The sequence below is a fragment of the Bemisia tabaci genome, chromosome 4, assembly GCF_918797505.1.
Source record: "Bemisia tabaci chromosome 4, PGI_BMITA_v3".
Taxonomy (NCBI): Eukaryota; Metazoa; Arthropoda; class Insecta; order Hemiptera; family Aleyrodidae; genus Bemisia; species Bemisia tabaci.
The window spans coordinates 12,965,425-12,990,118 of record NC_092796.1 but is presented as its reverse complement, the minus strand read 5'-3'; the positions used below and the strand labels follow the sequence as shown (position 1 = coordinate 12,990,118).

The 24,694-nt window shown below is 40.8% G+C and overlaps 1 protein-coding gene across 4 annotated transcripts in view; it reads right to left on the bottom strand.

The window, feature by feature from the left end:
• LOC109033434 (ATP-binding cassette sub-family G member 1) overlaps positions 1–24,694 on the bottom strand; it is a 139,547-nt gene that overhangs the window by 79,868 nt on the left and 34,985 nt on the right. For all 4 annotated transcript variants that reach the window (XM_072299356.1, XM_072299355.1, XM_072299358.1 and 1 more), the window contains one exon: positions 8,699–9,268. In XM_072299356.1, coding sequence (XP_072155457.1) covers positions 8,699–8,801 — 103 coding nt within the window. In that variant the 5' untranslated portion in view covers positions 8,802–9,268. The remainder of the gene's footprint in view (positions 1–8,698; positions 9,269–24,694) is intronic.

Sequence of the window (24,694 nt, the reverse complement as noted above, 5' to 3'; positions counted from 1 at the left end):
CCACTCAAAGCTGCATTAAACTTTACAGCCGCGTGTGTGTTTTTCATCCCCCGGATAGGCTCTTTTTTTTAAATGCATCATTAGCCGGACGCATTCGGTTATTTCTGAGACGGATTTGACCTGTTGATTACATTTTTGCTAATTAGAAGTCTTCACAGTAATCTCTAACTTACAGATTGGTTTTGGATTTTCAAAACATGCTCAACCCGTTTTCCGTGAAATGATAAGGAAACATGCCTTATGCTATTTTAATTCTTAGCCTGTCTAATGGTCCATTATTGATAACCTTGACTATCAAACGATTGGCGCTGCTGGTGGCTAACTTAGGGAGATGACGAGCACTTCGCGCGCCAAGTTCGAACAGCAGCCGATCTTTCTCTAATTGGACGTATTTCTACCAAAAGGAACTATGTGCATTATGACGTGAGCCCTGTTATGCATATATTTTTATGGGTCTCATGGCTCATATCTTAATGCACATCGTTCCGCTTGGCAGAAATACGTCCAATGGACCACTAGACAAGGTACGAATTTAAGCAATCTGATACATGATTCTTAACAAGAATTTTACGTAAAACACGATTCTTACAACGAAAATTACTGACACCAACTTTTAACAAAGATATTAATGTTTTTATTACACATTGGTTACGAGGAATTTGAACTGCCCTCTCACAAGAAACTCAAAGCTCTACGTGAGTCAAATCGCGTCATACAACGGTTTCAGCAAGCTTCTCAATCGCGCAATGTTCATTTCCCACCATGTATTGTTCAAACTATAAGCAATTTGCTATAGCTGAGCCAAAGCGTCATGACCGAGGTTGCCAGATTTTTATATCGCAGAGACTGCCATGATAATGTTTGGCGCTCGATGTGAATCACGTAGAGCATTGAGTTTTCATGAGCGGATGGTTTGAATTCACGCAGTAAGAATCATTAAATATCTTCGTAAGGATTTGATTTCGGTAATTTTCGTTGAGCGCATCGTGTTTGACGTGAAATGTTGGTTAAGAAACATGTATCAGAATGCTGAAATTCGTACCTTGTCTAGTGGTCCATTGTCATTCTATGTGTCGCGATTTAAAAACGAGAGGAATCTTCTGGAAGCGACGGGTGGATCTCGGGTCGTAGAGCCGTGGATTTTTTATAAGGCCTTAATTTATGCGTCTCACGCGGTTTTGGGTGGAGGCGAGGAGGGGACAAGTCGTGGGCCGTCCAGCTATACGCAACGAAGAGTGTCTCAGAGGCTTAGTTTGAGAGACGGGTGTAGAGTTTTACTGGAGGTACCCAGCCTCCAAATAAGATTCACTGGAAAAAAAAAAACCACATTGGATCTAGATTCCAGACTCTTAAAAACATCGACAAGAAAAAGTTCTCTTGATTCAATCAGAATCTAGCTTAAATCAAGAACCAAGCCTCTTAATTTAAGCGGATTTTGTTTTGATTCAAGCAAAAATCCGATTGAATCAAGAGTATTTTTTCTTGTCAATGTTTTCCAGAGTCTGGACTCTGGATCCAATGTGTTTTTATTTTCAAAGTTCAACATTACGCACAGAGATATCAAAAATTGGTTGTTCATGCCCGGATGAACTTGCTTGTCAGAGCGTAGATAAAGTTTTTCCGATAAAATTCGGTTGCACTTTGTGTAAAATGAATACCCATGGACTTGTAAAAACGCTTCCTTTTTAGATAAGTCTTGAAAATTATTCATTTACGTTCTGTGACTTCCTTAACTGTCTTTTTTAGTCATGGTTAACCCTCGAGTTTTGCCGCGGACCTATTACCATGATTTTTCGCTCAACACTGGTGAAAATCTCTTGTCTCAATTAGTTTCTCTGCACAGATACGTATTTTCATAGATAAGTCCAAAATTGTGGTCATACCAGCAAAATGTAGTCCGATTAAAGCTCTGCGGGCTGATTATTGAAACTGATAGACAAAGCGATAGAGAAAGAAGACTTTAGGAGTATAGAGCATCCCATTGATTGAAACGGGTGGTTTCTATGGACTCAATGAGAAAATGATGGACTAACTATAAAGGGTTTCTCTTGGGTTGCCGTTTGTTAGTCTATTATCTACCTCCTTTGTCCACTGCAACCACCCGCTTTCCCCAATAGGATCCCTCCATATCCCTCTTGTCTTCTTTGTCTATAGCTTTGTCTGTCGATTTCAATGATCGGCAAGCAGATCCGTTGCTGCTGCGAAGTGGCCCTGAGTGGGCGCGAAGTCTCCGTCAGAAGGGGGGGGGGGGGAGCGTAGCGGCCAAGGGGGCCCTCAGTTTGTCAACAATGAGTAAAAAACATCTTCTGTGTGGTCCACAGTCCCGGTTACAAAGTAGTGTAAGCGCGTAACCGAGGGCCAGAAAAGTCAAAACGCCTTCATCTGTTTGGGTATGCAATGCGGACATCCACAGAGCACGAATAGTTGCATCAAGGCGCTATTATCAACAACGTAATGTGAGACACTTCTTTCTGTTGACCTCACTCATTCTACCCACTCTTTCTCAGATTGGTCGTTATTACACAAACTTTATTTATTCTTCAAGGGCAAATATGCGCCAAAATTTCAATTTCACATGAGACATGCAAGATTTATTTACTTAGGATGACTAGAAATCGGACGTATTTCTGCCAAACGGAACTATGTGCATTAAAACATGAGCCCTGATACCCATAAAAATACGTGCATAACAGGGCTCACGTCATAATGCACATGGTTCCGTTTGGCAGAAATACGTTCAATCTTACTTCGACTCAACATTTGACTGATATTTCCTGATAATTAGTAATTACATGGAAATTCATTTACCTACGACGAGAAGTCGTCTTGATATCCATTACCGTGCGAGATAAAATGGGCTGCATTTTGCAATTTGGAACTATAAATTCTAGCCCGGTTTAAAAACAACGTATGTGCCATTAGTTTCCCTATGCACATGAGTGTTTTTCTAGAGGAGCCAGAATTTATAGTTCCAAATTGCAAAATGCAGTCAAAATATGGCCAAACGACTGCAATCTCGCAGCTCCAATGTGCCAATTTTGACTTAAACCATTGAAATGGACATGGATATACGAATCTCATTCAGTATTGGTAATGAACGACACTGTCCAAAGTGCGCTGTGGTCGTCGTTCAAGGCCCTGAACATGCGCGCATCGCGCAGTCACTGAATACAATTGGCAGCAAGGTATGTGAATAAGTGGAAAATCGAAGACTTGCAAAAATACCCTTCTGATTTCTCAGATAGATGGCGGAGCTTCAGTTGTCAGGGGTGCTTAACATTTCGATCGAATATATCTAAATGTCGAAGGCATGTAGTGAAATCAGGCATTTTGTCAAATGCCTCGGCAGACAGTTGAATTTTGATGGTCCATAAAATTTTGTGTATTTATGGTGAAGAGCCCACGAGTTTTCAATATTTTGGGAAAAATAACTCATCAAACCTACGAACTCTTCTTGTCTCTTCCTCTTGAATTGCTTCTCGTAATTTTAAATGTTGAAATTCTTAAAATTCTGTATTTTATGACATGCTGAAAATTTCAAGATAAGTGTCTGTTCAGGAGCTTAAAATCTTTTAAAATACTATTGTGTCGTGCAAATTTTTACTGTAATTTTTTTCTTACAGGAGAAATTAAGTATTTTGTCTAAAATTAGGAAAAGAACTAGAATTTTATTATCAGTTAGAATATTTGACTATTTGCCTAGGCATTCGACAAAATGCCTGATTTTACTATTTGCCTGCGACATAAACATGACATGGCTTAGAGTGATAAACAAACACACAAAACTCGATCGCAAGCGAGGCAATCGTATTCTTCAACCTGAATTATTTTTTTCTCGCACCTCGGTATCGAATTATTCACTTCCTACCTATCGTTGAGAGACGATAAAACAGCGATACGACCGGACCTCAGCCAATAATTAATCCGTTTTCATAATTCGGTTGATTCACCTTTCGATATCGCCGATTTCCTCAAATTAGTGGAGTTTTGGGGGTTATCTCTCTTATCAGCGTCCGTCGATTATGTAAAGAATTTTCCTACACTTTTGAGCCACCGCTAATTTTGAGACAAGACCGAAACACTGTCAAATCCACGTGAATCGAACAAGAATTTCATTTGTGTCAATGATCGGACTTCATTAGCAATCAGAAGCGTCTTCCGGACATGGTGTCAACTGAAGCACCACATTATATAGACGCACTGAAAAAAAAGTATGGTAACATCCACTATATGTCTACTTGATTTTTTACACAGTGACACCATTTAGTGAAAAAACAATAATTATAGTAGTATCCGCCAGAACTCGGGTGCGATACTTACCATAATATGATAAATGCTACCAAAGATTCTAGTGTTAATTTTCATACTTTGATCACTGTGTCAGAGTATGGTAAAATCTACCATATTTTTTTGTCAGTGCGGTGGAACTTCGAAAATGCGTTTCTCGGTTGTGGCGTTTCAAAAGCTCCGCTGCAGTTTAATTTTTTAAAGGAGGTCGAACTAACATTCAATAGAATGAATGAACCAGTGTGAATACATTTCTAAAAATTAGATTGTTTTTAAGGGTGCTTTTCCTCGTAGTAATTAATCAATGAAGCTTAAATTTTGCAGGAAATTCGAGCTGAAAGGCGCTAAAACTTAATCAGTCACTGGAAGATTATCGCAGATTGTCGCCTGGGGCGCAGTGCATGGATTTTAGCTGCATCATCGAGAAAATTAATCACTTGCAAGGACCTAAGGTGATCGATGACGGGTAGGCCGTTCGTCGCGCAATAAACAGCTCAGCGAGCTTGTTGTTCAACGGCACATAAATGGGAACTATCAGCCTTACTACTTAATTTTCTGGCTAAATACCGGAAGGACACTACTTGCATTTTCATTGTTTTGTTTGCACATTCGCCTTGATGACGGTTCTGTGTAACCGAAAGGCCTCGGCATTTACTATAACTCGTGTTAGTAATAAATTTAAATTGTGTATTATCGTAGCGTGTTGGCTCTCATCCTAATATTTTCATTACATTTTCGATTTCAAAACTTAAAAATACTCATATTTTTCATCATTCCTGATTCCAGTGGGTGTGTCATTTACAGTTGCACTACATTTTGCAATAAGGAACTATAATTTCTGGCTCAATTTAGAAACAACGTATGTATCATCAGTTTCCTTATGCACATACGTATTTTTACAAATGAGCCAGAAATGATAGTTCCAAATCGCAAAATGTAGCCCAGTTGGTGCGCAACGAAAGTTAGAATGTTTGGTAGTTTTCACCGGCGTTTTTGGCTCTTAAAATTGGTTTTGTTTGCTCCACAGATTAAGATTCATCAATATTTATACTCTCCCATCCCTTCGTGCGAGTAAGAGAAAATGATTGCTCATACAATGCTAGTGGTGAATCTCAGGTCAAAAATGATTTTATAGTTGTGATTGCGATGTTATCTTTGATGCATCTTTTCATTATATCACGATAGCACTGCAGCACGGATCTGTCACTTCGGGACTGGAATAATTAGATGTATTTCTGCCTCACGGAACTAAGTGCATTAAGACATGATTCCTGAGCCCATAAGAATATATGCATAACAGGGCTCACGTCATAATGCACATACTTTCACTTGGCAGAACTATACCCGGAGTATCCGGAGGGTACTCCGGATATCTTGAGTCCCTTTATACTAAGAGTAAAGACAGTACGAATCCATTTCTGATTGGTTCCTGTATTTTAGGCCTCCACAGTGTCACAAACGGGAATAAAGAATTCATTTTCACCGACTGCAAAGATTATAAACTGGAATGGACCGGGGAACGGCAAGGAACAGACGGAATGAGAGAAGGAACGGAAAAAGGAATTCGAGAGTGAGTTGATCAAAGATTACGAAAAACGTTCAATTTGAGTAATCTTCATTCCCGTTTGTGACATCCATGAGCTGCGTTGTCTTAATTCTGTCTATAAAGGGACTCTAAGCCAGGGCCGGATTTACCTACTTGCCGCCCTTGGGCCGCCTGTATTTTGCCGCCCCCTTCTCTTTCGTTATGAAAGATAAATAAAACCATCAAGTGAACGTGCCGGAGGGGGAGGGGTTCATAAAACGCGTTTACTCGTCTTGAACACATTTTTTGCAAAGCCCTGTCAACACTACTAGTAAAAGTTCACGGAACTTTGCGCGAGAGGTAAGTTCCGTAAACGAATCTCTGGGTGGACAAGGCCTTCCATTTATAAGAAATGAGCGAAAAAATTATGATAGAGCAAACATAAATGTGGTTTAATTATTTCAACTTCCTCCGCAGCAGCGCTGCGCCGCCGCGCTGACCGCACTGTCTTTGGCGCAATGCGTGAAGTATTCCTACAGTCTTGTAGGCGCTATACGTTTCACGTCGACCGCTGCTGGCCGCACCCTGTTTGACGCAATGCGTGGAGTATTCATGTAGTCTTGTAGGCGCTAATATGTTTCATGCCGACCGCCACACCGAGGGCTTCTCCTTTCCATCTCAAGTCCTCGTCATCATTGCGCCCTTCGCCGCGCCGTTCTAGGCCAAATTGCGTGTTCGGTTTCTCTCTTAACTCGACCAATTGGACTGCATTTTGCAATTTGAAGCTATAAATTCTTGCTCATCTTAAAAAACACTTATGTACATAAGGAAACTAATTGCACATACGTTGTTTTTAAACCGGGCCAGAATTTATAGTTCCAAATTGCAAAATGCAGTCCAATTAATGGTGCTGTCCCTTATATCACCGAAAGACGACAAAATGAGAAATTACTGTACTCTCAGGAAATGAGAGATTTTGTCGCCTTTTCTCGTTCGTAATTTTTCTTCTGAATCCGATTTTTTTTTTCATACCGCATTTTAAAAGAATGGACCACTAGACAAGGTACGAATTTAAGCAATCTGATACATGTTTCTTTACCAGAATTTCACGTAGAACACGATTCGCACAACGAAAATTACTGAAACCAACTCCTGACGAAGATATTAACGTTTTTATTTCACATTGGTTACGAGGAATTTGAACTGCCCGCTCACAAGAAACTCAAAGCTCTACTTGAGTCAAATCGCGCACTACAACGGTTTCAGCGAGCTTCTCAATCGAGCAATGTTCATTTCTCACCATGTGTTGTTCAAACTATAAGCAATTTGCTATAGCTGAGCCAAAGCGTCAAGATTGAGGTTTTCAGTTTTTTATATCGTAGAGACTGTCATGATAACGTTTAGCGCGCGATGTGAATCACGTAGAGCATTGAGTTTTCATGAGCGGGTGGTTTGAATTCACGCATCACGAATCATTAAATATCTTTGTAAGGAGTTGATTTCGGTAATTTTTGTTGTGCGCATCGTGTTCTACGTAAAATTTTGGTAAGGAAGCACATGTTAGAATGTTGAAATTCGTACCTTGTCTAGTGGTCCATTGCAAATTTTGCCGCCCCCTAAATTTGACGCCATGGGCCGCGGCCCATGTGGCCACCCCCTAAATCCGGCCCTGCTCTGGGCATATCGGGGGTGGAAACTTGAGTGGCACGTACAGGATCCCTAATTAGATGACCCTCCCTCTTAATGGCGACGCACGTTTATCAGTTAATGGTGGTGCTATCGAGTTACTCAAGGATGAGCGGAATTATAGAGTGGCTACCCACCGATCGGCGATAATTCTCCGGATTCGCTCGAAAATTACACACAACGAACCGCCATCGGTGGGAACCGTCGCGTCCGCGCCGAGTCAGAGGCCATGCCCGGTGCCGCTTCGTTTCGGCAAGGTCGCCCCCGCTTCCATCGACTCGACACGCGAGCGTTTTCAGGAAAACGCGGAAAATTAATAAGTTGCTTTCAAATGGGGGCAGGTTCATTCCTCGATGAGTCTTGGTTAGCGTGTCCTTTTATGCGAGCCAGGGCTCATGCAGAAATGGACTTGTTCCTTTTTGAAAACAACTGATTCGAATATGTTCTAACGTTTAGCGGGCGGAAGCTCCGGAGGCACGCAGGACGCTCAAAGCCGATTAAGATCGCTCAATTTTCAGTAAAGTTAAGCCGTCGTCACACGGTCAAAATTTGATTGGCTGTAAGGAAAGAGGCCTTATCCGCAAAAAGTCAACATTAAGCTATCGATTGAGTATATCGATGGCTAAGTGCGAAATCACGCATCTTGGAGATTGGACGGATCGTACAAATTCGAATTACTCCACAAGATTCAAGCGACAGATAGACCTGCGAGGTGCAAGCGCTTGATGAAAGTGACACACCAATAGAAAACCAGGATTTCGATCGCCCGTCGTCGAGCTATCGAAATCCTCCTTGCCTATTGGTGTTTCACTTTCAACAAGCGCTCGTACCTCACAGGCGTATCTGTGAGCTGATTGATAGACAAGGGGATCGACAAAGAAGACATAAAGAATATGAAGCGGTCCTATTGGTTGAAATGTGTGGTTCTTATAGACAAAGTGAGAAAATGATAACGTAACTAATGGGTCTCTCGTGAGAGTCGTGGGTTGCCGTTAGTTAGTATATTACTTACTTCTTTTGTCCATTTCAACCACCTGCCTTCACTAATAGGATGCCTTCGTATCCATTTTGTCTATTTTGTCTATAGCTTTGTCTATTAATTTCAATAATCAGCCCGCTGGGCCTTAAATCTTGAAAAATCGACGTAGGATCGTGAAAAAGAGCCAGAAAATAACGGTAGGCAGACTGGTGAGCCCTTACCTTTTCCAAATCCATCTTTGACGGTGAAAGTGACCTCTTTGAAGGAGATGTCGATAGGGATCGCCGAGGGCATCTGCATGAGGATCGTTCTCGTCTGCGTCATCTTGGCGGCTGCGGCTTCGGGGCAGGAGACGAATATCGGGGCTCACATTCACACACACTCACACGGACGTCACTAACACTGGCACATCACCGCCGCACGCGGATCGACATCACAACCGCACTTCAAGAGATTCGCATCCGACTTGGCAACGTGGAAATCGATCACTCGAATGAATTTAGACAACCGCGGCGCGTCGAAATAACGATTTCCAAATTTTGTGAATAATTTTTGAAACTGGGTTCAATGGAATTCGGAGGGAACTACTTGTTGAAGCTGTCCGAGAAATGGGATGGTGAGACTTTGAATCGAAGAGCTGCTGGAACTAAGTGCTTGCAGAGATGGAAAACTCAAGGGAAGATTTTTTTTAAGTTGACGCGAAGGAACTGATCTATTTTGAACACACTGTAACGGACGCTGGGGAAATAGGTGGTGCGTAAATTTTGATCCGTTGTTTTGAAATTCAGAACCTGAAACAGTCAGAAATAAAAAGAGCATTAGGGAACATCCTATGATAACACGCAAATAATGAATATTTTCATAAGATCATAAGAGTAACACGTAACGCATAACGCCTTAGGCGCGAAGCGCTTCGGGGGTATTGGACTGCGAAGCGGTCCCGAGCGATGGGAGGCGTACCCCCTAGAAATAGATTAACATTACACAAAAGACACCAGAGTGGGAATCTACGAAGGACCTTTCCTGTTCCGAGACTTTCTCAGTACACTTTGATAGAAAAACACACATACATGAACGCGCTCACGGTAATCCTTCTCTCTTGGAAGAGACTTCCAGGAAAATTTTCTGACGACTTCCGGAAATTTTCCCATACCTATTCGCGGAACGTTGCTTTCCGAGAAATCTTTGATCCTCAGTATGGAGTGTGAATATTTTAAGTGACGTTTTGGTTCAATCAAGAAATTGAGATTTTCAACTGCTATGGTGTGGTACTGTTAAGTGACGTAATTTTTAATCGTTTGATCTTTTAAGTACGAGAGTTTCATCAATTTCGGTTTCATTTACGAATCATTTTGAAATGAATAATATGAACGATATTTGGAATGCTAGAGCGCAAATTCCGTAAACGAATCTCTGGGTGGACAAGGCCTTCAATTTATAAGAAATGAAGGAAAAAATTATGATAGAGCAAACATAAATGTTTAATAATTTCAACTTCCTCCGCAGCGGCGCTGCGCCGCCGCCGCGCTGACCGCACTGTCTTTGGCGCAATGCGTGAAGTATTCCTACAGTCTTGTAGGCGCTATGCGTTTCACGTCGACCGCTGCTGGCCGCACTATGTTTGACGCACTGCGTGGAGTATTCATGTAGTCTTGTAGGCGCTACTATGTTTCATGCCGTGTGGCATGTGGCTCAAATTGTGGCTTAAAACGTTGACCCAATGTTCTTGATAGCGGCAAAAGCTGGAAATTAAATTTGTGATCCCGAACATGGTTTATTCCCTGCCGTGGACAGGAATGAAGGGACCTGGCCCCCTAGAAATCTACTTGCCTCCTCCCCGGAAAATGTGAGAGATTTTGTTTGGCAAGTGCATATACATCATATCTGTGATCTTTAAAATTGTAATTAGATCAATTTTGCGATAAAAACAGCTAAAAATTGCCCCTGAGACTGCTAAATTATTCAAAATTTTCCCGAGGGAGCCCCCCGTGCCCTCTTTGGACCTAGGGAAATCCTTCGAACCTCCTCTTAAAGCTGGGGGAACCCTTCACTGGATCGCCCTCCTGTCCAAAAACAAGTTCCTAGTTCCGCACATGTATACATGCGCACTGAACACTTTGAGTTTCTCATCGTAAGGCAGAATTTGCCAGACTCATTAAATCTTTGGCTGACTCCCCCCCCTCCCTTTTCTTTTCTTTCACCTTCCTACACTTCTCCTCGTATCTCGTATAAATCTTGCGACTTGGCAGCAAAGTGCCAGAGTGCGTTCGACTGATCGACATCGACAGGATGCAGCGGATCGGATCGGATTTGGGGTTCGTCAGCGAATTGGGACGCAGCAACGCGCTTTTTCAAGGACGCGCCTTGCCGCGCCGCTCGCTCAGTGGAACGAGAGAGGTTCAAAATGAAATATTTGGCTTGAATTGCAAATTTTTAGATTTAATTCGTCACAATCTACATTTGAGGGGTGACAAAGGAGGGAAATTTCACAATAAAATCAACGAAACCACTTTCAGACTTCTAACTTTTGTGTTAACTAAGATATGAGCTGATTTTAAAGTTTCCAAAGCATGTCCGGTTCTTCCCATTAACCCTCAGCACTGTGCGCCTCAATATGTTTGTATATCCAACGCCGGGGCCCGCGTCGCTGATCAGACCTAAATCGTCGTGGTATTTAATGGGCTTTGCCTCATGAACTCCGATGAACGATCAGCCTTTCATTAAGCAATGGACCACTTGATAGGGCTATAAACCCGAGTATATTACCGACGTGTTTCCTCATCAAAATTGCACGTGGAAGACAGTGCATACCTTGACAATTTCCGAATACTTTTGATCAACGGGAAATTAGAGTTTTCCGTTTTCCTCATCAAACTTGTCGCCTCAATTAACCAATCTATTCGAGTCAAACTGGCACTACACCAATTTCAGTGTGACTTACGATGAATAGACTTAACTTGTCGCCTCAATTAACCAATCTATTCGAGTCAAACTGGGCACTACACCAATTTCAGTGTGACTTACGATGAATAGACTTCTTTGTGCCATGAATTTATTGTCCTTAAGGTGATCCGGTGGACGCCATCTTTGATGTCAGAACGCCATGCGATACACCACATCGATTAGTTCCATTTTTTCAGCCACTCATCATTTTTCTCGTATTTTGAGATCGCAATTCTGTTGTCAGAACACTAAAGAATTCACTTACCAATTTTGACAAACATGTTCAACGTTATAAAGGCGTGGTTTTCTTAGAGGAAAAACATCGCATTCGAGAATAGTTTCGATATCAGTATCGAATACGATATCCTTCCTCTAAAAACAACAACGTCTCTATTACGTTGAACAAGTTTGTCAAAATTGGTAAGTGAATCCTTTAGTGTTCTGACAACAGAATTGCGATCTGAAAATGTGAGAAAAATGATGAGCAGCTGAAAAAATGAAACCAATCGATGCGATACATCCCGTGTCGTTCTGACACAAAATATGGCGTCCATCGAATCACCTTAACTTTAGAAATGATGTGCGTCTTTGAAGGAAGGATTTTTTTGTTTTGTGTGTGTGAAACCCAGCAGCTTCTGTTCTATTGTGCCATGAAATAACGCAGTCCTGGAACTTTCGGCTTCTGAGCCCGGAACGGACGGTATGTTTATACAGCCCGTAACTTTTTTTGGCAGGATGGTAAAACATACCTTGTAATGGTACAGATCCACTCTGTGTAACAGTTCATTTCCCAGACGTAATAAGGTCGGATCCCAAGGAAAACTCTATCGCGAACATTTAATAGTGGCTGCTTTTGACGGTGTACAATTGTACATGCACAACAGAAACAGGTCGATACCTTCGCAAAAATCCTCGGGTCTACATCTCGTTCACGTGAGTGCAGAAAACCGCATTGATTTCATATTCAACTACTATGCTAGCATCTTTGCACACGAGCACTGTCAGCTACCATGTTAATAATGGGTGTGAGTGCATGCCCTTTAATGACTGTTTACGAGCGAGTAGGCGAGTGTGCTGCAACTTTTTGCTCGGTACTCGCAAGGATCAAGTCGTGCTTGCTGCAGAGGAAAAAAAACGCACCTGCTTTTCCTCATTCGATTAGGTGCTTGTGGCGCGCGCCAATTATTATGAGTCACGCCCATATTTTCTCATTTACGCACGGTAACGAGATCAGTATGAGATGATACCCTGTTAAATCGGCCGTTGCCCCAATCCTGTTACGGTCGATGACGTCATGTCCGTACAGCCTCGTTTACGGGATAACTGGCGAATTGAAAAAATGCGGCTGAATTGACTTGGTTTCCTCGGGCATGTATGGAAATCTGCAAGAACGGTGCCTTCAAGGAAAACAGTGCTACTATAATCCGAGACAAAGAGATACTCTAGGTTGTATGGGTTTTTTCTTCTTCCGCGTCGCGAGTTGGTCATCACCGTCTATGGTGTTGATATCCTCCATAGGGAAAAAGCTAAGGATGGTAGGCATTCAAGATATGGCGATTACATCGATGACGTCAACGGCAACAGGCGATAAAATTTCCGATTTTCAGAAAAAACTGCGAACGGCGCATAAAAATAGGAAATTGCAGAACGTAAGAGCAAAAACCGATTGGGGATATGAAAAATTAACTTGATTCTACTAGTTTTCTTGGTTCGGATATTCATGAGATGTCTGAGGATGCGCATCTTTAATTGGGGACAGAACAAAAAATTGCATTCGATGTTACGCTGGACTCTATTATTGTTGTGTAAGATCGTTGGTCTCTCGATTCTAAAGAAAATCATATCAATTCCGCGGGCGTGGCTCATTCGTCCGGCAAAAAAAGTTTATTTTTTGTAAACATGAGTCTATTCAACTTGTCTACTCGACCTCGAGAGTGGACGAATTTTAATGTAAACTCCAACCTTGCCGGATGCTTTCTTATAGTTATGATGTTAGATACATGTGTAAGAAAATTTCAGGAAAAACGCACTGAAAGTTTCGCTTGATTCTACTTTTACTTTGACTGGAAGCGTCGATTCTTGATGACAAAATTTGGTCTTCTTGAGTTAAATCCGCGCTGATTCAACGCAACATCAATTTTTGAGTTAAAACAGCGTCGTTTAGCTATCGTTCAGTTTAAGCTACAAAACTATAGCAAAACAACCTTTTTTTAACTCAAAATACTGACTTTAATAAGTCAAAATTTTACGGATAAAAAAAAAAAAAAAAAAAAAAAAAAAAAAAAAAAAAAAAAAAATTATCGACCAGTGGCGACACTTAAAGTCAAAATAATAAAATTGACCATTAATCAAACAAGGTTCTTTCGATACCGAGGATCGACACTTCAAACTTCTTTTCTCTTTCAGATAGTTCGCCCTTTTCGCACGGACGACACCATGATCTTCATTTTAGTTTTTCATCCTTCTCGGTTTATTTCTGGTAGCTCGCGGGGTCTTAACGCAACGCGTGAAGAATCCAAGGTATAGTCTGCATAATCGCTCTTTCAAGCACTTCTCTCCGTTTTTCATTTCATTTTCTTTTCCTTTTCTTTCTGTCCACACGCCGGTGCGGAAAATACCTCCACAATTGTGTGAAACATAAGGTTGCTCTTACGGCAAAGCAATAAACTCAACGCTCTATTGGCATCATCTCCTCAGGAAAAAACCGCATAAAATCACCCACCAGCGGGCCCAAGGTCGCTGACGATAGGGATGGCTATACCTCAAACAATGCACGTAACGTTCAAAAAGGATTATGCGACAGCCCGACGGTAGCGCATTCTTTCGAGCTCGGCCGCGGGAGTGGTAACAACAACGTGAATTATGCGGATTTCGACGCGAGCGATGAGTCAGGACAGGAGTCAGGTGCAAAAGCACGCAATACCTGTTGAGGTCTGGGCCGCGCCTTTCATTTGCATGTTGCATATCTGCTCCTTTGCAGGGGCGACACTCCCCTCAGGCATGATGGAGATCCAATAGCATGACGGAGTTCCAATTTTAGCGGTTCTTACGTAAAATTCCACGAGAAGTTGGACGGTGCGTTTTCGCCTCCAGTCAATTTTTAAGCTCATGGAAAGCTTTTTAGAATGATTGGGGCCGCATGATAAGTGACACATCATAGTATTTGAAAATCTACCTTTAAACGAGATGAAGCTAAGCCAAAATGACACTGAAGTGTGTGTGTGTGTGTGGGGGGGGGGGGGTTGATTGCTATCCCTGTAATGATTCAAGAGTATATTGGCCTTACTTTTTCACAGAGTCGGCCAAATTTTCGGTTCAATGATAGGGGTGAATCCACGATCATGTTGACTATCGTTATGGGCTCAGAGAATTTACCTGGATAATGAAAACTGACCCTTTTTTAGTCATATAAAAAAAACATAAAAAAAAGAGTCAGAGAGAGTAGAGAGTAGAGAGTTTTTTAGTCATGTAAAATAAAGAAGAAACAAATTTAACCTAATTCTTATACTATAAATAAACCAACAGATGTTAACCATAGAACTATAACCCATTATTTTTTGGATAGTCCTATTACACTTCCCTCAGGCATGATAAAGATCCAATAGCATGACGGATTTCCAATTTTAGCAGTTCTTACGTAAAATTCCACGAGAAGTTTTTACATTATATATCCTAGGAGTTCTTTTCGACGCCAACCTGTTTCTTTGTAAAATTGCGTAGAGCGGGAGTTGATTAAATCGCAAACACTCTACTCTTCCTTGTAAGTATATCCCGTTAGTTATCGTTAACTCATGACTTCAAAAAAGCGCCTTTCATTTAATTTAGTGCGCATAGGGTACTTTTCATCAGACGTTCCTCTAAAGAAAAGCAAACTTCATATTTACATTTGGAATGACCTACATTTTTGAAAAGCAAGGAAAACCATCACAGTGGGGTGCAAAACATTCCGATAGATGACCTTTCCTCCGAATTCATAAAAAGGACGCAACTTGACGCTAGTTTCATTTTATGCTTCCCTTGATCCAAAAAACCTTTGACGACCTGTCTTTGGGGACAGATTGCCTGCTTTTCGTTACATGCATACTTCCTGGCTACTCTGAAATTTATGGGCATAACTTTACCGAGACTGCGAATACTGCGAATAGGACGGGATCATAAAACTCATTTATGAGGCCATTAGTGAATTTTGGAGGCAATCGGTGGTGCCAAAATATTTTGTGGAAGGATGAATCAATGCGCCGGAGGAGTTCAAGGTTGCCAAATCATTCAATATATTGTAGGATTTTACGGGGGTTTAAATGGAGAGAAAGAGCTTATTTTTGGACATTATCTGGCAAGAATACAGGGATTGAAGCGCAAGAGACTTGTGGTCTGAATATACGCAATCAGAAATCTCAAGTGTCAGTAAAAAAACACTCACTATAATTGTAACCATCAGAAAAAAGTTTTCAAACTACGTTATACCTCCAATTAAGCAACATTTGTCGAGAAGAGATACATTTTGGGTTTATAGGAACAGCATAAATGCTCATCGTTTCCCCATAAAACAAAAAAGCATAGCTAAAATCAAATTGACTTTTAATCAATTTCAGATATTTTATCGAAATGTTTGTGCCTTTAGTTCATCGTTAAAATCGTTTTCAGTTTAGAAACACTAATCTTGACATTTTGATCAGCGATCTTTCTTCCCAGAGAGAATAAATATAATAATGATCAAGAAGAGGATAGCTTTGATTCTGTTCTGTAGCACCGGAAATAAGCATATTCTATATGAATCTTGAAAAGTATTCTTCCTTGGTTTTTATAGTTACGTATTATATGGATTGAAAAGAGGTGTAATTTTTAGCGTCAACATTAGTCGTATCAAAATTTCAAGCCCAGGATTTTTTCTAAAACCAACTGGAACAATTTCATTTCAATTATATATTTTCTTAGTATGTTTCCGAATGTTCCAATTGCACGAACAACATTAGTATTGCTTTTTTGATGAACTAGCTGTACTGACTAACGGAAATATACAAAAATGAATCAATGCAGCGAAATAGCGCATTAAAAAATGCCCTTGAAATTTAGCAACTCAAATTAGCGAGATTTTAATGCTATTCGGCGAGACTGACCGCGGAAAGTAAATAAGGAAGTCGTCGTGAGACTACTGACTAGTAGTAAAAAAACTATGGGGCAGAGACCGAACAAATCGGTTCCTCCATTTTTTTTGCTGCAAGAAAAAGAATAGGACTCCGATCTTTTCGATGATGGCGAGCTACATTATATTAAAAAATTTCAATCATAAAAAATAATTTTGCGTTGACTTTATTAGGAATGAATCACCGGGTGTGTCTAGACGGGGATTCTCAGATTGTTCCAGAAAATCAGTCAAAGACAATGTCATAGATCTGAAACTGTGTCAACTCACGGAACTGTACTCCGCTCTATTTCGTTCGCGTTTTTTCGTCCTAATTAGAATTAGGACAGGGCAGTATACTGGACTCTAACAGTTCTGGTTTGGACTCGTTTCCCGCTATCAAATCAAGGAAATTAATTTTATGCGGACGATTTAGTCTCGCAAAACTCGAGACATGACATATTGTCCGGTGTAAAAGTTGCTACTTCGATTTTCCCGTTTCACACTTCGAACGTAGGCATTAATCATAAACTTAACGGATAGCTTCTGTTCCTGTTAATTTTCATGACTGCTGCTGGGAAGTCACGCATCCATTAGCGAGTATGTGCAAAATAAACAAGGGAAAGAGGAAACATAGTAAAAGATACGCACGTTATTTGCGCTTTTTAAATAGAGATCCGCCTGAATGATGATTGGTTGATAGAAATCAGAAAATTTTCCATTATAACATGGAATGAAGTTAGGTCAACGTTCTCACTCGTATTTTCTCTGAAAATAACAGATTGAAAAGTAAGATATTGGGACTACGTATCTCGTTTGCGGTATGTTTAAAAATCTTCACTGACATTTTCTTTTTTTGGAGACCAAATTAATATCATTCCTTGAAAATTTCACGGAGTTTCCTCCTCACGGAGAGGAAAAATCACGGGAGTTTTCATCAGGAATCGACGTTGAGTAGTTTTATACTTAAAAAGTAAAGTACATAATGACAGGAAGTCAGCGACGGCGCAAGCCGAGATGCGTATTTTGGAAACTTCACCGTAGATTTGCTGAATTTAGTTATTCCTATTTTGTCGTTGTGGTCTACGGAAAACCAGTTTTAGTCCAAGTTTTTCATTATTCTAGGTTTATCATGGTCTCTCACATTTTATGTAGCCATGAAATTGGTGTAGAAATTTATTTTGGGTTACTTTGTATACCAACACGAGTCATACACCGCTTTAACGGATGCATCTCATCGTAAAATTTACTATAAACCGAAATGCTTTAAAAATTAAAAAAAATGGAAATTTGCAATTTCCGCAAATCTTTAAACAGTATTTGCCAGAGTTATATTCAGTAAAAAATACGAATAGAACTTAGATTTCCATATTTATTTGTACGGAGGTTGAGGTCAGAAATATCCATCGCAATAATTCGAGGACCTCTCATGATGTTGATGCGAAAAAACTAATGAGAGATACACGATAAAGTAATTAGAACTTCCTCTGTGTGATTAGCTACGAAGGTGGATTAGTGGAACCTTGCAAACCTCTTTCGTCGGGGATTTTCAGGATGGAATACGAGTTGAAGCTCCAGAAGTGCGAAGTGACTTGAACGCGCGGTCAAGAAAAAGGCTCATTTGCGCCACTCGCGGTCGGACGCACCAATCAACGCCATGGACGTCCGATTAATCACTCACAATGGCGTAGCGTGCTTTGCGATTTATCGATTGATCAGCCACTTAATCATGTGGAAAATGATCGATAAACAGGGCGTTCGCAACGAACACTTTAATAATCGATTCTTTACCACAGCTTTAAATGTGGAAATATCGACAGTCAATCATTAACGCCTCGCGCCACTGATCACTTAACTCAGGCACTCGTTGTTGTCCAGTGATTCGTCCTTCTTTCAATGATAAGTTCAAGGGATTGGAGATCAATCTGAATGATTATTTTCTGGCAAAGTTTTAAACTCGACAAAGACAAAAAATAATCACACAATATTGGACTTATCCTCTGATTTGGAGCTGTAATTTTACATAAGATTGATTTTATCTGTATATCCATTGGGAAACTTCCAAACCACGTACGGTTTGCGACGTTGCAGATTTCCTGTTATACTTGATTTCTTAATTAGAAAACTACTTAACGGCAATGCGTAAAAAACGTCGTATGAACATTCGAGCGTTGCCAAATTTCCTTCTATAAAATGTTTATATTTTTGAGAAAAGTTATGAATATTTTTCCTTGAAATTTTAAGACTTTTTAGATCAAATTACAAACAAAATTACCTGTGAAAATGGAAGAAAAATATTCACAGATTTTCTTGAAAATTAGTGATTTTTCGAAGGGACTTTGGCAACGCCTGAAGGCTCAAACGGCGTTCTTCCTCAGCACAGCAGCGTAGTCTAGCGTGGTAAATTTTTCAATAAGTCAAGCTGGTTGAAAAATCGAAATTAGAGCTTTAACTGGAAAACGAGGCTGATTCCAAATGGATTGATTCTGGTTGAATCTGTCCAGTTCTTCCTCAATGTGATATTATTGTATCATATTTTCATGCTCAGGGCTTGATATTATGGCAGATTAAAATCACATTATGAAGCCAAATGAGTGACGGAAGGATGTTGAGAACTCGTAGCGGATGATCCTAGAATACTGCCGTGCTAAGGAAAAATACCGTACGAACATTCGAGAGTTGCCAAATTTTCAATGATAAAATTTTTATTTTTTCAGAAAATTATGAATATTTTTCCCTGAAATTTTCAGGAACTTTAGATCAAAATACGAACAAAATTCTCTGAACAATTGGAAGAAAAAAATTCATAAGTTTACCCGGGAATTCGTGTTTTATCAAAGACAATTTGGCATCGCCTCGTGGCTCATACGGCGTTTTCTCTTAGCACGGCAGAATAGGAGCATCGATGGAGAGAATTAAGCCCATGACCGGGGACCAGAGCCGGACAGGCAACTTGCTCTCAGGGCCGCCGCCGTCGCACATGGGAACGAGGACAAGAAATTTCGGCTAAAATTTTCAATTTTTATGTTTATTTCGTCACTTTTCAAATAATGAGAGGTGTTTCTTGGAGGAAATTTTACGAGAAGACCAATGGAGTCAATTTTGAGCTTCTACGGTTTTGTGCTAAAGCGTATAATGAGCTTCTGAAGTTTCTTCATCGTGTCCAAATTCTCCGATTGACTCGCCCTATTGCGCGCCGCCGCGTTTGCAGAATCGGAAACGAAGTCCATTCGATCGCATTCGGCTCTGCTCCGGCAGTCGGAAGGTCGCCATTATGCGTTAACGCCAACTTCGCCGTTGTGCCTGCCTCGCTCCATGCGTGTTGCGCAGGTTATGATTTTCGTCCACGCCCGGAACCGTCGAGCTCGGATCATTGGCGGATCCAGAAACTTGGCAACATTGTCTTTTTTCCATTTAAGTCTATGGAAATGTATCGCTTCTTGGAGGGGCCAGGTGCTCCCTCAAGAATCGATTATTTGGAATAGATTTAAATGGAGTAAATCCGATGTTGCCAAATTGCTGGATCTGCTTCTGGCTCGAATCAACAAAAGGACGGATTCAACCAGAATTTGACTTCATCTCACAATGAGAAGCCACTATTTTTGACTCATTCATAAAAAAACCCCTAAGTACCGCGTGGGGATTTTGAACACTTACACTGTTTCTAAATTGAGTCAGAAATAGTGGTTTCTCGCTGCAAAAAGTAGCCCAATCAGCTGAATTAAAACCGGCGAAGCCTAATTTTCCCCTTATTTAATTCAAACATGAAAGGAATCAAAGTTCACAATTTCGTGGGTGATTTCGATGACTGAATTCGAAACATGTGCGTATCTGTTACATTGCAAATTTCAAAATTTTTCGAATATATTTAATTTTAATAGGTATTCAGACCAAAATGTACCCTTAAAATTTTCTGAGAATTCTTTTCATTGAATAGGCAAGGAAAATTTCATGGGGAACCGTTTTTTAGTTTTTTGTAAAAAAAAAAAAACAATGTAAACCCTCGGCAGAGATTTCTAATGTCGCAATTGAATGTTGCATCGCCTATTTTCTGCAAATGATGACTGATGAAGTCGCTTTGCGGATGGTCTTCTATAAATGCGAGTCAAACTACGTCTTGTTCACCAACAGACTGAAACTGTCAAAGTGGAAAATATTTAATCATGATTTATTGTGGCCGCGCAGTTGCTTATACATTTATTCGTATCGCGTGGAAATTTTTTTTTTTTTTTTTTAGTGAAAGGGGAGGAAGTATGGTTTGCATAATATCACACATATATGATCTAGAATTTATGGAAATTTTATGATATGCCTTGATATAAAAGAAGTCAGTGTGCTCTGTGCTGTCGTAATAAGGCTAATGCCAATCAGAGCCAGCACGAGTGTAAGGCCTTAAACAAACATTATCTTCATTTCTTTAATTTTCAGCGCTGTCATTAATAAATTTAGTGAGACATATCGCTGTGAAGAATCTTAAAAAGTTATCTCAAAGAATCTGAAAATGATTGAAATTCCGGAATTCTTATGTAACTGAGCACATGAATACCGAGATTAATATCTTTGAGTGATAAAAAAATTATAAACATACGCAAACAATCTCACTCATGCTGCCTAACTCCGTTACATATTTTGTTCTTTAAAGGGAATTTTTCAAAGTAAAACTTAAAATCACATTATTATAATTTTATTATTATTATTATTATTATTATTATTTATATGCGAAGTTATCTCCAGCTTTGCTGGGTAGTTGGGCTCTCTTCACGTGAGCAAACAATGCTCATTGGTAGAGAGAGTATAGTGGGTTGAGGCCGGTGTTAACTTGGCTATGAATGGCCAATTTACAGCCGACGATAAGGTTTGCAGTAACCGGGGTGAGAACTGTGTCCTAAGACGCCCACCCAGAGGTTGCTTCTCGTCGATGATGGTGGGGTAGGGGTTTAGGTTGTGGGGGAACAAATGAGTATGGATTCTTTGGTTAAGGTTTTCAACTTAAGACTTTCCTCAGTATCCTAGCAGTTCCGAGGATTGCTGCTTTCTGAGCTGTGACAAGAGAGTGCTTCCCAGGGATTTCTTCCTTAAATTTCTTCCATTCTTTCGAGACTGCTCCCGTCGCGCCGATTACGAAGGGTATGACTTTCGTGTCCGTTTTCCACATTCTACTTATCTCGATTTCTAAGTCTTTATACTTGAGTCTTTTTTCGGCTTCCTTCAATGATATGTTCCTATCCGCTGGGATTGACACGTCGATAAGCAAGCAAGTTTGCCCCCTTTTTCGCAGTATGATGTCAGGCCTGTTGTTCGGAACCGTCCTATCAGTTCTGACAGGAACATTCCATATGATAGTTGTTTGTCCATCATCCGTTGCTGTGATAGCTTTTGGCTTGTGCTCGTACCAGTTTGTTTCGACTGCTATATTGTACTCTTTGCACAGGTTATGATGGAGATGGGTGCACACTCTGTCATGCCGTTCTATGTAGTCCTTTTTGGCAAGGATCGGGCACGCCGATATTATGTGATCTATAGTTTCCTCGTGCTGATGGCAAATTCTGCACTTACTGTCTCGGGCTCTGCCGTGTATTTTCCGATCTCGGTACCTAGTGTTAAGAGCCTGGTCTTGGGCTGCTGCAATTAGGCTTTCGGTTTCTCCTTTTAATGCTCCTTTGCTCAGCCACATGGTTGAAAGAGTGCTTTCGACTCTGTCTTCTTCCAGTAAGCGAGGGTACTGACCGTGCATGTTCTTTTCGGTCCATTTTGATCTTAAGGTTTCGGCTATTTTCTTCTTGATTGTTTGGTTCCTGCTTTTAACTGGTGTTTGTTCAAAGTTTTGTTCTAACTCAGTTTCAAACTTGTCAGCTTTTTTGGTAATCGAGTGTAGCGTGTTCAGCTGGGTGTCCGCCTCGTGTACCGATTTAAGAAACAGATCTTCATTTCTCTTCTTTCTCAGGTAGTATTTCGTACTGATAATGGTGGACTTGTACGCTGCTTCTATCTGTCTCAACCCTCTTCCTCCCAGTTTTCTGCTGACGTAGAGTCGGTGAACATCCGCGGATGGGTGGTGCATTTTGTACATTGTCAGGTATTTTCTTGTTTTGACGTCCAGAGCTCGGATTTCTGTCATCTTCCAGTCTAGGATTGCAAATCCGTACTGAAGCACGGGAACTGCAAGTGCTCCGATGGCCGAAATCTTATTTTTTGCTGACAGCTCTGTCTTTAATACTGCCCTAACTCTTCGGATGTATTCTTTCTTGACCTTCTCTTTGACTGTTGTATTTTGCACTCCTGAATTCTCTTCCATGCCCAGGTACTTGTAAGTTTCACCAGGGTCTAGTTGTCTGATGCTGGTTTCATTGTCGATGGTTACATTTTCACCTTTAAAAAACTTTCCTTTCTTGAAAGTCACTTTGGCGCACTTATCCAGGCCGAATTTCATTCCGATATCGTCACTAAATTCTTTTACTGTTTTAAGCTGTTGTTGAAGCTTTGTTTCATTGCTACTGAAGAGTTTCAAGTCGTCCATGTAAAGAAGGTGTGTCAGTTGTTTGTAACCATCCTCAAGGTCGTATCCATTCTGTTGTTCGTTCAGCTTCTTCGATAGGGGTATTAGTCCTATGCAAAACAGAAGGGGCGAGAATGCGTCTCCTTGATAGATTCCACGCCTGATTTTGATTTCCGAAGTTACGATTTGGCCCGCGTTTCCGTTCAGTTGGATGACAGTTGCCCAGTGTTTCATCATGTTCTTACACGCGTTGACTAGATTTGGGTGGACTCCCATTATTTCCAGTGCTCGTATGATCCAGCTATGTGGCATGCTGTCGAAGGCTTTTTGGTAGTCTAGCCATGCTACGGATAGATTTTTCTTCCTCCTTTTGCAGTCTTCAATGGCAGTCTTGGATATAAGGAGTTGATCTAAGCATCCATTTGCTCCTTTTCGGCACCCTTTCTGCTCTATTGGGAGGAGTTCAGCACTTTCTAAATACTTGTAAGTTTTGCCAGCCATTAAAGCGGTGTATATCTTGTACATAATGTTAAGACAAGTGATCGGGCGGAAGTTCTTTGGGTTCGCTGTTTCTTTGTTTTTCGGTATCAGGTACGTGCACCCTTTAGCTAACCAAGGTGGGAACTCTTCTCCCCCCAGTAGTTTTATGTATTCTGTTGTTAGATACTTGTGGATGGGGTGCATTTTTTTGTACCAGAAGCTCTGTATCTTGTCTGGGCCGGGTGCTTTCCAATTCGCAAGATTCTTTAAGACATTCGCTACTTCTGCCTCATTTAGGGGAGTCCATTCCATCTGATGTTCGACGTTTAGATCCTTAATCCAGTCCGCTTCGGTGTTATGCTCTGTGGGAGTTTCGTAAATTCCTTTCCAGAACTCCTCTATTTCTTGTTTCTTAGGGGTTGCACCAGTTTCTGCTCCGTCCCCTTTGATTTTTCTGTAGAAGCTCTTACAGTTAGTTACAAACATCCTATTTTCCCTATATTGGTTAGATCGTTTTTTGTATCTCCTGATCCTTTGGCTGAACACTGATATGCGTTGTTTAAGTTGCTCGGTTACATTGTCAATATTGTATTCTTCTCCTTCGTCAGTGTATTTTTCTAGTATTGATTTAACTCGCTGTGTCATTGGCTTCTCGTTAGACTTGCTAGTCTCCTTGAAATTAGTTAACACTGAAAGGTTGCATCTCAGCTCTTTTATTCTGTTATCGATCCTTTTTTGCCACAGGGGTTTCGTTTCTTTCGCGTTGTTCTTTTTTACTGGTCTTGGGTTGTTTGCTTCATCACTGACTGTTAGAGCTGCCGCGTAGAGTAAGCAATTTATTTTCCAGAGGTCCAATTCCTGTTCAGTTTCTAGTATAGTCTTCACCTCACTGTTGGCCCGTGCAAGGATTTCCTTCTCCTTTTTTGCGCCGTTCAGTTTTCTGATCGGTTCTCTTTCCTCTAAGGTCATCTCCAGTACTTCTTGGTAGAGTCTCCTAATTGGTGACTCTGGCTTTTCGTTTTGTGATGACTTGGGTTCTGGCGTTGGGGCTAGCGGCTCAGGGTTGGTCTCTGTCAGCTCATCGCTCGTAGGTTGCTGGTTTCCAGGATGAGTTTGTGACGCTTGGTTTGAGATGTTTAGCTCGGCTAGGATGTCTTGGGATAGGATATCATCCAG